General features: G+C 52.5%; 1 protein-coding gene and 1 non-coding gene across 31 annotated transcripts in view; both read left to right on the top strand.

Moving 5' to 3' along the window:
* The window catches only part of UBAP2L (ubiquitin associated protein 2 like), a 39755-nt gene that overhangs the window by 24265 nt on the left and 1696 nt on the right, over nucleotides 1-13794 (top strand). For 19 of the 30 annotated variants that reach the window (XM_047092728.1, XM_047092724.1, XM_047092715.1 and 16 more), the window contains 12 exons: nucleotides 1201-1390; nucleotides 2099-2153; nucleotides 2766-2940; nucleotides 3259-3331; nucleotides 4304-4499; nucleotides 4580-4668; nucleotides 5624-5677; nucleotides 6264-6345; nucleotides 7078-7295; nucleotides 7749-7854; nucleotides 12422-12489; nucleotides 13218-13415. In XM_047092728.1, the coding sequence (XP_046948684.1) occupies nucleotides 1201-1390; nucleotides 2099-2153; nucleotides 2766-2940; nucleotides 3259-3331; nucleotides 4304-4499; nucleotides 4580-4668; nucleotides 5624-5677; nucleotides 6264-6345; nucleotides 7078-7295; nucleotides 7749-7854; nucleotides 12422-12489; nucleotides 13218-13415 (1504 nt within the window). Of the gene's footprint in view, nucleotides 1-1200; nucleotides 1391-2098; nucleotides 2154-2765; nucleotides 2941-3258; nucleotides 3332-4303; nucleotides 4500-4579; nucleotides 4669-5623; nucleotides 5678-6263; nucleotides 6346-7077; nucleotides 7296-7748; nucleotides 7855-9182; nucleotides 9582-12421; nucleotides 12490-13217; nucleotides 13416-13794 lie in introns of those variants that run through there. The other 11 variants (XM_047092729.1, XM_047092725.1, XM_047092727.1 and 8 more) reach the window with 2 other exon arrangements.
* On the top strand, nucleotides 6066-6201 carry LOC124521923 (small nucleolar RNA SNORA58). The gene has a single exon (XR_006964627.1). It is a non-coding gene; the product is annotated as a small nucleolar RNA SNORA58 (small nucleolar RNA).

Raw genomic sequence — 13794 nt, 5'->3', positions numbered from 1 at the left:
AAGCATCCACCACTTTGTTTTTGTTTTTAAGTTTTTATTAGAGAGAGCACATGTCCGTGTGTTGTTCCTTGGTGGGGGGGGGGGGGGGGCTGGGGGGGCAGGGCAGGGAAAGAGAAAAATTCGAAGCAGGCTCCACGCTGGAACTCTTGAACCATGAGATCATGACCTGAGCCAAAATCAAGAGTCGGACGCACAACTGGCTGAGCCTCCCAGGCGTCCCCACGCCCAGTTCTTAAGAGGTGCGTATAGCACCTCTAACAGGAGGACCTTGGCATCCAGCTAAAAATGCTTTTGACATCTTTGGTCCTTTGGTGTGGGCCTTATGCATATGAAGGGTAGGACTCTGGCCTCCTAAGAAAGAGGTAGTAGCATCAATAGATGACACAAGTAAAAAAGAGCCTTTCCTACCTTCTCTGGTAAGTGTCACGAAGGGCCAACATAAGCAGTAGAAAACCCTGGAGGATGGGGCACCTGGGCAGCTCGGTCAGTTGAGCATCCGACTCTTGATTTCGGCTCAGGTCATGTTCTCACGATTGGTGAAGTCAAGCCCCTCGTCAGCTGACAGCGCGCAGCCTGCTTGGGATTCTCTCTCTCCCTCTCTTTCTGCCCACCGCCCCTGCCTTGTGTGCACGTGTGCTCTCTCTCTTTTAAAGTAAATAAATATTTAAAGAAAAAGTTCTGGCAGAGTTTAAGGGACTAGGCTACTTTCTTCAGTCCCTTGAATTTAAAAATATAAGCATCAGGCCCTTGCCTAATCTATTGGATTATAATTGCCGTTAAGTCATGTGAATGTTTTCATAGTTTTTCTCAGAGTTTCTACCCAGTACCTTATAGTTAATAGGGTTTCTGACAGAGCCAGGAGCCCAGAATTCCTTGAAATGAATGTGAGAAACAGATGACTTTCCCTGTGCTTAGGGTTCATGTTAGGATATATCAGAAGGATCAAAAAAGTCTATCCTTTCTGCTTTTGCCTCTTTCTCTTAAAACAGAATGTGGGCGAGCAGTTTGAGTTCAGACCCCTGACTCTGTAGGATGTGGAAATTCCTATTGCTGTCAAGAGAAACTTGTCTTTTATTTGCTGCTGGGAATTTTCCTTTTGATTATAATCAACTTACTCTAGTAGGTCTCCAGCATGTCCTTAGTATCCATGGATCTGTTCTGTTTTGGTTTTCTGAGATTTTCCTTCTGCGCTCCCCACAGTGAATCTTCATCTACAATTTCATCTAACCAGAGTCAGGAGTCCGGTTATCAGAGCGGTCCAATTCAGTCGACAACCTATACCTCCCCAAATAATGCTCAGGGCCCTCTGTATGAACAGAGGTCCACACAGACTCGACGGTACCCCAGCTCCATCTCCTCATCACCCCAAAAGGACCTGACTCAGGCAAAGGTAGTGTGGCTTTGAGAGTCCCTGGGTGCTGTTTAAGACAATATTGGGCAAAGTGTCTCCAGTGTTAGTGTTTCCCTTCTTGACAAATGGTGCTGGGATGCCACAGAAGTACTGACCGAGAAGCTGAAAAAAACACATTTCTGTGGTTGGAGAAATAAAAAAGTTCTTTGCAGCAAGCCTGGAGATTCATAGTCAGAAAACTAAAGCCAGCACTAGAGATTCGTTCTTTGTCGTAGGATCAATGTCAAGTACTTGTTTTCTCTCTCGCGAAGATCTGAGTGCTGGACTTCTGGGTCTGTATTGATAGACACCTTGCCGTGTCTCGGCCCGGGGAGGGGACAGCATATGCCAGAGGTGCTGTGGAGCGGACTGACAGTCCCGTGCAGCTAGAACAGTGGGTGCTTTGGCTGAACGGTCCTCCTTCCCCAACCTCCCCCAGGGACCCCCAGGCCTTTCCTGTGTCTCTTCTGGGTTTGGGATCTCTTGAGCGGTTTGGGGGCGCTGCCTTCTGTTGCTTTGGGTCACACGGGGTTGGTCTATCTTGTTGCCATTTTAAATTCGTTTTGTTTAGATCGTCTGCATTATGTTAATCCTTTGGTTAGCTTACAGAATGTCTCTGAAAGATTTGTTGGTTGAAGTTAAGCTGAGTCTGTGCTAACTCGACTTTTCACTTGAGTTTGTTTTTTACTCTTCTGTTTTTTGTTCCAGAATGGCTTCAGCTCTGTGCAGGCCACACAGTTACAGACCACGCAATCTGTTGAAGGTGAGGCTTTTTCCTCTATGTTGTAGTGGTTTTCCTCTCCTTTTCATACGTTTGCGTTTCTTCGATCATAGTGGGAAGCGCCCTGGCTTCTCTGGTCACAGTCTTCGTGTGGTCCTGCCCTGCTGTTTTCTCTCAGACCTGTCTCAGGGCTCTCTGACTTAGAAGAGTGATGGTACCCTCGGTTCCCATCGCTGGATAAGTGAGATCAGTGCTCTGAAATGTTGGAAATAAGAGAGTCTAGGGGCACCTGGGTGGTTCAGTCGGTCAGGCGTCCCGACTTCGGCTCAGGTCATGATCTCACGATTCGTTGGTTCAAGCCTCGTGTCAGGCTCTGTGCTAACAGCTCGGAGCCTGGAGCCTGCTTCGGATTCTGTGTCTCCCTCTCTCTGTGCCCCTCCCACACTCACACTTTGTCTTTGTCCATCTCTCTCTCTCTCAAAAATAAATGTCCAAAAAATTTTAAATAATAAGAGAGTCTATGTAATCACAGTAGTCCCTTATTAAATAACTTCCTCTCTTGTCTCGGGGACGGCCGAGACTGGAGTCGTCTATTCACTTGTCAGAGACACTCCCTTTCCGCTGATGGGATAGATAATTATTCTTTATTTCCAGGTGCTACAGGCTCTGCAGTGAAGTCTGACTCACCTTCCACTTCCGGCATCTCCCCTCTCAGCGAGACGGTGTCCGCAGCCTCCTTGCTGACAGCGGCCAGTCAACACTCATCCCCCCTGGGTGGCTTGAGCCACGGTGAGGAGAGTGCAAATGCTCCCACCACACAACACAGCAGGTGATTCGGGTCACAGGTGGATGTTGGGGTTGGGAGGAGAGGTAGAGTTCTCTGCTTCCGCCCCGTCCCTGCTGCCTGCCAGGGGCCGTGTTAGCGGGCACGACCTGCAAGTTGTGGGGTAGGAGAGAGAGGCCTGTTCTCTCTTCTCAGCAGCCCCGCTCGCTGTGTCTGCTCCCCACCCTGGCCGGCCACGGTGCTCCCCCCGGTCTCCGGTCTTCCTGGTCCCATATACCGCCGCACGTCCTCGTCAGTGTTCTTGATGGAAGCTCCAGGTCAGTCACCACAGCACCGTGACTGATGGCTGCCTCTTCTTTGCAGCACGTTATCGACGCAGCAGAACACCCTCTCGTCATCCACGTCTTCTGGGCGCACTTCTACATCCACTCTTTTGGTAAGTGTGATGCGGCTGAAGAGGAAGGGCGGTGTTCTTACACTTAGAGGAGTCTAGCGGCGAGACTCCCGAGAAGAGATTCTTGGAAATCCCTTCGTGCGGTGGCGGAGTGATCGTTGACCTGAGGTTGCAGGAATGGACTAAAAGGATGTTGGAAGGCAGGAGAGGCAGAAGAACCTAGAGATACTGCTGAGCTGTGGGCCAATTCTCAAAGCCCTGGACGTGACTCCTGAAGCTTTGCCTTTTTTTATTCCTTCTTAACACTGAGGTGTGCAGGGCTTCATAGCTCTGATAGAGCCTGTGAGGGCCTCTGTACAGCCGTTCTCACTCCGTGGTGGGGGGTATGTTGGACAGGGCTGCTGAAGATAATCAGGGTCCGGGTATCCTCTGAAAGTTAAGGCCAGAGGAAAGCTTTTGATCCGAGAATTAAGTTCGCTACGGTGATTTAGGACAAGCATTTGTGGGGTTAAGCTGAGACGGTGAGGAAGACCCATTTGGGGCAAAGGTGTCTAGTTTGCCAGAAACCCGGGGGAAGAGGAGTGCTCAGGCTTCCCTAGAAGACTCTTTTTCCTCAGGTATACTGTTTCTGGTTTAAGTTCATTAGAACTTGCTGAACTACTGAAGGAGAACGTGGGAGAGAAGGCTAGGCTGTATTTCCCTGACCCGAACTGTTCGCTGGCCAGCCAGCATTGGTTCCTGGCGTGTCTGTCCGCATGTGCTCTGACGGGAGGGCGTGCAGCCGGTGTTGTTAACTAGATCCCTGCCTGACGCCGCATCTGGGGGAACAGGCAGCCGGAGCAAACTTCGTGATTTCTTCTAACTCCTTTGGTGGAGGACACCCAGGTCTCTGCCTCGGCCGTTTTAATTGGGAGGCTGATGTGCTCTCGCCTGCAGAAGGGGCTGTGCCTCTCTCCTGACCTGTCTCGCTGATCGCTATTTCCTCTTCTCATCCACTGCTCCCCCTTTTTGAAGCACACAAGCGTGGACAGTGAGGCGAACCTCCATTCTTCCTCCAGCACTTTCTCCACCACGTCCAGCACGGTCTCTGCGCCTCCCCCAGTGGTCAGTGTCTCCTCCAGTCTCCACAGCGGCAGCAGCTTAGGCCTCAGCCTCAGCAGCAACTCCACCGTCACAGCCTCGACTCGGAGCTCGGTCGCTACGACTTCAGGTAGAAGGTGGACGGCATTCCTCTGGGATAGAGGAGAGGAGTGATCGTGTGACTGGGTAAAAATGGGATCTCTCTTTTAGGAAAAGCTCCTCCCAACCTCCCTCCTGGGGTCCCGCCGTTGTTGCCTAATCCGTACATCATGGCTCCAGGGCTGTTACACGCCTACCCGGTAAGTGAGGCTGAAGCAGCTTCTGCAAAAGATGAAGACGGTGTGGCTACTCTTTACGGCTCCGGCTTCGGGTGGAAGACTGTAATTAAAACAGAGAATAAATGAGTGGTTGTCGCATGTAAGCAAACCAGTTTTTGATCTTCGTAGTTCGGGGCAAAAATCGTCATTTCTAGAGGGGAAGGACTAAACGGAGGCCACTCCTCCTATTGTATATTTTCTCTGTGTGAAACAAATTCTAGGCTTCGGAAGCTAAAGGCCACAGTGCCCACCTGGAATCCCTTTCAGTTTCTCAGAGAATTATTTTCTTGGGTAGGATTGAGTCCCTGTCTGTGAGGTTCTCAGCTGGCTGTGACCTGGGAAGAACAGAGCTCCCTGACCTGATCTGGGACTGCTGGAGAGTAGGTGGTTTGACAAGTGGTAGCTTTGTGTCCCGGTGTATCTTCTGTCAAATTCATAGATTTGGTGCCAATTAAGGTAAAGGCTATTTATTTGAAATGTTTAAAAAGACACCCGTTCTGGCCTCTCAGAAAGTGTCTAAGCGAGCATCATACACAGGAAACGTTCAATAATGGTTTGCACATTTTTTAACAATCAGCATAACGTCTTAGTCCCCATACGTTAGAGAAAACAAGTAAGATGTGAATCCTTTCTGAAAGAGATGAGTCTTAAGCTGTGTATTTGACCGCCGTTCCTACCTGGCTCCTGTTGCCCCACCGCTGCCTCTGGGTTGGATCGGTGGTATGTGGCTCATGGCAAGTTTCGAGACCTTTCATAAATCACCCAGTCTGTACTTCACTTCTTTCTTCCTAAAGGGAACTGCCGGAAGTAACCTATGTTCTGTTCTTCCTAAGAATGAGGATGGATGTTCTGTTGACTGACTTTGTCCCTTGGCACCTTGGCTGGCTTCTGTGGTAGCCAATCCCTGTGAACACTGTTACATGCTTGTGTCTTCCAGCCGCAAGTATATGGTTACGATGACTTACAGATGCTTCAGACGAGATTCCCCTTGGTGAGTGTGTGCTTAGGGCAGGAGGAGAGAGCGACCTTACAGCCTTGAGGGGGTTGTTTCAGGTGCTCAGTTGATAAGTACCCCCCATTAGCTCTTTCCCAACCTATACGTCCAGATGCAAACCCTGATTCAAGATCAGGGACTGGGGGAGTGGGTCAGCTCTCAGGTAGCTTTTTTTTTCATCAGTTGTGACCTCTTTAAAGTAAACAAATTTTAACCTTGAAAATAGCTCAGAATACCTTAGAGCTCTCTGGATGCTTTTTCTGATACGTCAGACACTTTGAATTACAGAAAGAGAATCTATTTTTTGGTAGCAGTGGACTGTTGGGGACGACACCTAATGGTTTGAGAGCATTATTGTTCCGATGGTCCCGACCTGTTTCCCGGTGGGCACACCCGTAGACCTCGCCTGACTCTGCCCGTGGCCGGGCGAGGGGGACAGTGTGTGCAAGAGTCACGGGGAGTTCTTACCAGCTCCAGCCAGCTCGCTCGCCGGCTGGATAAATGCAGCGCTCCCAACATTCTGCTTCTCACCTTGCGCTGAGCAGATGAGTGGCATCCAGTCTGTGCCCTTTGTCTCTTCTAGGATTACTACAGCATCCCATTTCCCACGCCCACCACACCGCTGACGGGGAGGGACGGTAGCCTGGCCAGCAACCCCTACTCTGGTACGGCTGGGGGGGGGTGGTGCAGATGACAGGAGTGTGTGCTGGGACTGGTGGCAAAAACCTGGTTAATGGCGAGCAGGGACCCAGTTCTCACTTTAATGAAGACCTTTGGCGGAAGGTCTGGAACAGATGTGATGAATCCGGGTTGGTAGATTTGGGATGCTACTGAAGACGGACATTTTCTTCTCGTCCTACTTTGTTGTCTCCCGGTGGTTCCAGATGACCCCCTGACAGGCTTCTCTGCCATTCTCCAGTGTTTTCCGGGAAGTGCAGGGGTTGAAATGGCCTTCCTCCGCTTGTCTCTGCTCCTGTTCCCTGCTCACAGCGGCAATCTGGTTGCCTCACTAGGCTGTGATCCTTCTTTTTATGCCTGACCTCTTTGACGTATCATTTTCCTTGAACTGTCCTTGTCTGCTGAGTGTAGCATGGAGTGTTCCTTGTGGAGGGAAAGCAGGGGAAGGCAGGGAGGGTGGGGCTGAAATAATGCTTTACTGTGGGAACCTGTCTCCCACATCGTTGCCCAGGCATTTGACATCAGGCTTGACTAGCACAGTGCGGAGTGTGTGCTCAGCAATGCCAGATGGAGCCGGAGAGAAAACGTAATTCAAAGAATTGACCTTTAACAGTCTTTAATCGGGGTCTTCTGGAGTCCTGTGAAACCAGGAGAAGTAATTGTGCGCTGGGGTCGGGGGTGAAATAGACAGCAGGTATATTTACTCTTTCCTGTCATAGGTGACCTCACGAAGTTCGGCCGCGGGGATGCCTCCTCCCCAGCCCCGGCCACAACCTTGGCCCAACCCCAACAGAACCAGACGCAGACTCACCACACGACGCAGCAGACATTCCTGAACCCGGCGCTGCCTCCTGGCTACAGTTACACCAGCCTGCCATACTACACAGGGGTTCCGGGCCTCCCCAGCACCTTCCAGTATGGGCCTGCTGTGTTCCCTGTGAGTACCTGGGTTTGGCTTCCTTTTGGTGAAGAAGCCCAGCCCCTGGACCCTATCCTAGCTGCCTTCATGGCTAAATGATTTTTTAATAATGGATGAGGAAAAACCATTCCCCCTCTGTCCTGGGAGAGGTGGGGGCTGGAATTGGAGGTACTGGGATAGAGATGACCTGTTCTTAGAGTTCTCTAAAGAGGGGAGATGATACAGTCCAGCTTTGGACCCTAGACTGTCACTCATTCCCTCCTGCCACTTGGCACTTGCCCTTCCTTCAAACTACCATTTCTTGACTTCACTGGGAGATTTTCTAAAGCTCCGTAGGGAACCCATTTTACTAAGCAGACTGTGGTCAGCTTGCCTCAAGACCATAGCCATCTGAGTGCCTAGTTCCTGGGGCAGGTTGGTGACGGTTCTCCGTCACTATCTCACCTCCCTTCTGGCCCTGTTGCTCTCCAGGTGGCTCCTACCTCTTCCAAGCAGCATGGTGTGAATGTCAGTGTGAACGCATCAGCCACCCCTTTCCAACAGCCAAGTGGATATGGGTCTCACGGATACAACACTGGTAAGCACCCCTTGACCCCAGCTGTCCGTGGTTTCTGCAGGATGTGACTAAAGGAGTTTTGGGGGAGGAGGATGTGCTTGAGAGAACGGGGTTGGTGAGGTGTGCGTGCTAGCATCTGTACGTAGGGTTGTCCACGTTTGACCGACACGGGTGTCCGAGCGGCACCAGCAGACGTGCTTGGTGTCAGGACATGTGTCCAGCCCTCACGATGGGAGTGCCCCTGGGCCTGCATTGGCTGTCAGAATATGTTGGCTGGCCTAAACTTCGGGTGGGACGCAGGACAAGGGGCCCCAAGACGTTACTGTGCTGTCAGTGGGGACAGGCGTGAGAACGTCTGGTACCGGTAGTTCTCAAGGAGAATCACTGCCCAGCAGCGTTGGGTGGGTTCTTAGCCAGTGTGCCCCGGCGGGTTGGGCTTAAACCTTTCGGTAGCACTGCTTTTCTCACACAGCCCCTTTTCGTTCCCTAGCTGGGAGCCCTAGGGTATGGAGAGAAAGGTGTGGGGTGCGAGAGCTCAACAGAGGGAGAGGGTCCTTCGTTTGTATGGCTGGTCTCTTGGCAAAGTCTGCATATCTGATGGCAGGGCAGAGATGTAGGAACTGACCTGAAAGATAACTAGTCTGTCCCCTGCTCCTCTAGTGAGGCCTGTACCCCACTTGTGGAGGACAGTTCCATCGGCTTTTTTCAGTGACTTGTAGATGAATGTGGGGAGGAGGATTTTGCAGTTGAAAGAGTTGGGATTGAGGGCTCTTCAAAATTCTAAGCTCACGTGTGGTGTCATGGTGGTGTGGAGGGGGCTGCATCTGTGTTCTTCACCACTGTGTGGGCCCCAGGTGGGTCAATTGCCCGAGGGTTTCAATCATCGGGGAACTCTGAGCTGAGCACAGAGGGCAGTAGGTCTGGGAACTAATAACCAGATGGAGCTTTGAACTGTTGGAGCACTTGGAGTGAGTCCGGATTCAACCTGGAGAAATCCTGAGATGCCCCGCTCCTCGTGGCTGCCCCTCTCACCGGGCGAGGTGCACCCTAATCCTTGGTGGGGACGATTGTCAGCTTTCTGACTTGGCGCGGCCCCATTCTGAGAACATTAGATTTAGGTTTTAGCTGGACCAGGTTCAAGAATTTTAAGAGGTAGGTGATTGGTAATAGAAGAGAATGGCATTACCTGATTCTGGAAATCCAAGGCTCTTATCTACCTTAAGAGTTCAGAAATCCGCTGTAACAGTCTTTTGAGAAGCCCCACTTCCCAACCCCACGGAGGGCTCTTGTCATCCCGTGCCTCATCAACCTCTAAATTCATTTATTTTTATGTATTTGATTCCTTTTAGGAAGAAAATATCCACCCCCTTACAAGCATTTCTGGACGGCAGAGAGCTAATTTGGCCCAAGGCTGGGGGCTGTGTTTTGTGTGTGTGTATAAATTTGCACTGAAGTCTTGTTTCAGAAACCAGACCACTGAGGAGAGCCTGCCGAGCTGAGGCCATGGCCTGCGTGGCTTGGGGAAATGAGTTGGTGGATACCTTCTGGGCTTTGAACTTGCCCTGCCCCCGTTTCCCTCTCCCCCACGTGTCTGACCCTGTCTTACCCATTCCGAGTCCAAGCGGTGCAGCGCCTCCGAAGCATCAATGCACACACCTGCCGTTGCTCTTGATTTCTGGAAGGATGTAGTTTCACCTTGTAACAAAATATTTGTAGTCTTCAATAAACTGTGGTATTTCTTTAGCTAACTCTGGCGTTCTTTCCGTGCATGTCTTTCTGGACACTAGGAGCCAATGTTGTGCTGTGGACGAAGGGTGGAGGGGGGCCTTCTCAATCAAACCCCAGCGTAGCCAAAGGATGGAGAACTGTTACCTTCTCGGCGTGGTGATTTTATCAAGTGGGAGAGGGGGAGGCAGCGTCAGTTTTCAGCCCTTTGATTGAATGGTAAAGAAAGTTATTTGCAGAAAATCCCTGATTCTCCATGCTTAGTACAGCGCTTCACTTTTCACTCAGATCTTTCCTGTGCCTCTGACGGAAGCAGAGGGAAAGGACAAAAACAGCTTGGAGTGTCATGTCATGGTGAAAGGCAGAAAGAGGTGGCGTTTGGAGCTGGTTTAGGGAAGTGGCTTCCAAGGCCCCGGGCCAGATGGCTGCTTGAGAGCTGATTGGGTCTTTAGTGACCAGCTAGTTGATGACTCCGGCGGTGACAACCGTGCTGGCCTGCAGCACTGTTCTCAGTCCCTTGAGACCGCTCGGGGGTTGTGGACTACTCGTTGCTTTGCACTTGTGGGTGTAGCTAAGGATGTGCGGGAGAGGTTTCGTTCCACTTCTCCGTGACGACGGGAGCTCTCCCCACTCGGCCCGGCTGCTGGCACACCGTCGCCCCTTTGTTCACAGAGTTCACTCGTCCGGCGAGAGCATCATCCTTCATTAAGCGCAAACCTGGATGCTCCACTTCCTCTGTACTTGTCCCCAGCCCTCCGGGGCTGCCATGCCGGGAGGCACTGGTTCTCGTCTCTCCTCCCTGCTGTCCGCCTCCTGTCAGTGTGCTCGGAGCTGCTTGGGAGCGGGGAGGGGGGCGGATAGGCGGGGCGTTGACTGTTGGAAAGCCAGAGAACTCTAGTCTGAGGAGCTTTCTTGTCGCAGGTGCAGGGGAAGTGGGGCAGCCACACAGGTCACGTCTGGGGCCTCTAGTGCTCACGCTCGGGCTGTTAGGGCTGCTGCGGTGTTCTCTCGTGTCCCGCGTCTCCGGTCCTTTCGCCCAACGCCCGGAACACGGCCTCAGGACTAGAAGCTGGATTTTAGCTGGTCCAGCCTCTGGGAAGACCGAGCCCAGGTGTGTGCGGCAGGGGCACTCCGGAGCTAAATTGCTCCCTACCACCCAGCTCGAGAACCCAGTCAGCCATTTGTCCTGTCCTGCACGGGGTGGCCCAGGGTGTCCACAAGGTGTTAGAACCTTGGCAGTAAAGATCAATCATCGTCTCTCGTTTCCCTCAAAGACGTTTGTATCCCGTCCGTCCCACCTCACGGTCGGCCCTCCGCACAAACCTCCTCGGTGCTGTAGCAGATGAACTGTCCTTAAAGTCAGGTCCACCACCAGTGACTGGCACACGGGCACCTGGGGTTTGAGAAGGGAAGGGAAGGCACTACCCCGTTAGTCCCTGTATCATCCCTTCTTCTCCTTCAGGGCCTTTGAGGGGAGAATTGCTGCTTGAGAAGGGGTGGTATTTTCCATGCTGTTTCTGCAGTTGTGCGATTTTTCTCTGGCACCTTCTTGGAGTGATCTGGGTTTGTGCTACGGGCGGGGCTTCCGGGTGAAGACACCACACGTACCGGGAAGATCCTGAAGTGGTTGTCCAAAGTGGACTCCACCTTGGGAGGCTGCCTCCGTCCTAGGCATTGGGAGGAGCTGGGTTCTGGACCTTGACGGGGGAATTGCTCTTGAGTTGTGGGGGGACTTGTGATTTGGTCACTTTGGCACGGTGCTTCTGAGAAGCTCTTGCATCCGAGGGCCTCGAACAGCAGGAGAAGGATCCAGGGACACAGGCTGAAATGCAGTTTTTCTGAAGTTTCATTTTATCTCACGTGATGAGATCGAATATATCTTAAGTGTGTTTTAAATTCTGAGTTAATTTTGAATTGCTTTTCCTCAAATCTTTGCAGAAAATTTGTTTAGTAAGACGCTGGATTATTTTATCTGATGGCTTTTTCTCGATCCATTGCCCCATACCCCAGGGTACAGTGTGTATTTCAGTTTAAGGACTAGAAATCGAGATGAGGAATATGCTGTCCTGGTTTCCTTGGAGTGGCCCTGGTGGCAGGGAGTTTTTACCCGGGGAACACACAAGTCATTGGGAGTATGGATGAGAGCCTGTGTCCCCGGGAGAAGCTCAGGGTGTAAAGCAGGAGGACGTCGGATTTTGTGTTCCACCTGGACTGGAGGAGACAACATACTCCACTCCCTTCCTTACCCTCCCCACCTCCCCGTGCTTGGGCCTCAGTTACTTAGCTGGAAATGCACCTTTGTGTGGGCTCTTTAAATCCTAAGTACGTGGCCTAGAAGCGCCAGAATTGGAGACGCGGGGCCAGGTGAGCCAAGACTGACAACGGGCCGTGCTCTTGGGGTTGGACTGGAATGCTCCTTGGGTGCTTACCTTAGGCTGCGAAAGCATGCAGTCCTGAGCCCAAAAGTGTCTCTTTGTGAACAGGAAGATCCCAGACTACCTGTCTTCAGGAGCAGGACTGAGTGGAGTGTGGGTGCGTTGATTTGAAACGGATGTTAAACATTTAATACATTTCTTTTGGGCTCTGGCACAAAAGCGTCTTGAAAGGTATATGCTGGTGAGGCTTGCCTGTAGCCTTGCCCCACAAAAAGCAGCTCCCCTCACTCGCCCCCTCACATACATACTCAGTACACACCTGGAAAGGGCAGACTTGGGGCGTGAACCCTCATCTCTCAGGACTGACCTGAGCTGGAAACACAGCAGGACCCCCTGCAGTGCTCTAGCTAGAGGCTGCGCACACCGTCTCCCCCCAAGACGGGGGCCAGGCAGCCAGCTGAGCTAACTCCTGTTTCCTCCTCCCCCAGGTGTGTCAGTCACCTCCAGTAACACGGGCGTGCCAGATATCTCGGGTTCTGTGTACTCCAAGACCCAGGTAGGTGCCTTGCTCGAGGTACAGGTGGAAAGATGACGGACGCAGAGGAGGTGGCGTTGCAGTGACAGAAGCTCAGTGAACGAGAACAACCTGAGAGATGTCAGGAAGCCCATCCCAGAAAATGAGTGGTCTCTAGATTTCAATTTCTAGAAGTTTGGAGTTAGCCCTCTGAGAACAAGCAAGAGAAGTGTTCAGGAAGGGGAGGTGTGGCCGGTCGCTGTGATGCGGGATTTACTGTGCAGCTGTCCTGACTTTGCCCACCGCCAGCCTTCTTGTAACTTTCCAAGATGACGAGTACGGACTGAAGGGAAGCTGGTGCGATCCAGTCTTTGTAAAGACACAGTGGGAGCGACCGTGAAGTATCGGGAGTCCTGGCGGAGCGCTTCGTGGCCAAGCTCCTGGGTGGCAGTGGGGGAGCAGCTGCAGATGGTCTGCGACCGTAGAGTCACAGGGCAGCCTCACACCCGTCCTGTCGTGTGGTCCCCACGGCTAGGGAGTCCACGGCACCCCTGCTTCACGTAGGAGAGGACGGAGGCAGAGAGGGAGTACTTTTGTCAGGATCACACGGCTCCCAAAGAGCACAGCGGAGGCAGACCCGGGCACCTGGTGCAGGTGCGGTGCGCCTCCTTTGCTGCGTGCTGCTCTCGGTGGGCGGAGGGCTTGGGCTCAGAGAGTCCAGGGCTCGGTTTGCTGACCCCTTTTGCTGTCTCTCCCCGCCCCCTGGACAGCAGTCCTTCGAGAAACAAGGTTTTCATTCCGGCACTCCTGCTGCCTCCTTCAACTTGCCTTCAGCCCTAGGAAGTGGGGGGCCCATCAATCCAGCCACAGCTGCTGCCTACCCACCTGCCCCTTTCATGCACATTCTGACCCCCCATCAGCAGCCGCACTCCCAGATCCTCCACCACCACCTGCAGCAGGACGGCCAGGTAATAGCTCTCCCCTCTCCTTTCCCTTCCTCTTCCTTCCTGTCCCCTGAAACTCCCCCCTTTCCTTCTCTTACCCTTCCTCACCACCACCTTCACCCACCCCTCCCAGCGCCAGCCATGGGCACACAGCACAGACAGACACAAGCGCACACGACACAAGCTGCCGGCAGAGGAGCGGTCAGAGAAGGGGCCGGGCTGAAACCTTCTTTGCCCGGTTCCTTCGGTGCCTTTCTCCTCTACCTCCTGTAGCACAGCTGCCCTCATCCCATCAGACCTGGGTCACACCTACCCTCTGACCTCTCCCGGCCTCCCCCCTTCCCAACATTGTAGCTTTCCCTTCTAATGGTGGAGTTCTATTGTCAAAGTTTGTCCCTTTATT

This window comes from Lynx rufus, unplaced genomic scaffold, assembly GCF_022079265.1.
Source record: "Lynx rufus isolate CCGP_SWC_20201006 ecotype Redwood Valley unplaced genomic scaffold, mLynRuf1.p SCAF_31, whole genome shotgun sequence".
Classification (NCBI taxonomy): domain Eukaryota; kingdom Metazoa; phylum Chordata; class Mammalia; order Carnivora; family Felidae; genus Lynx; species Lynx rufus.
Note: the sequence above shows the minus strand (reverse complement) of the source record. Positions and strands in the feature narration are given on the sequence as shown.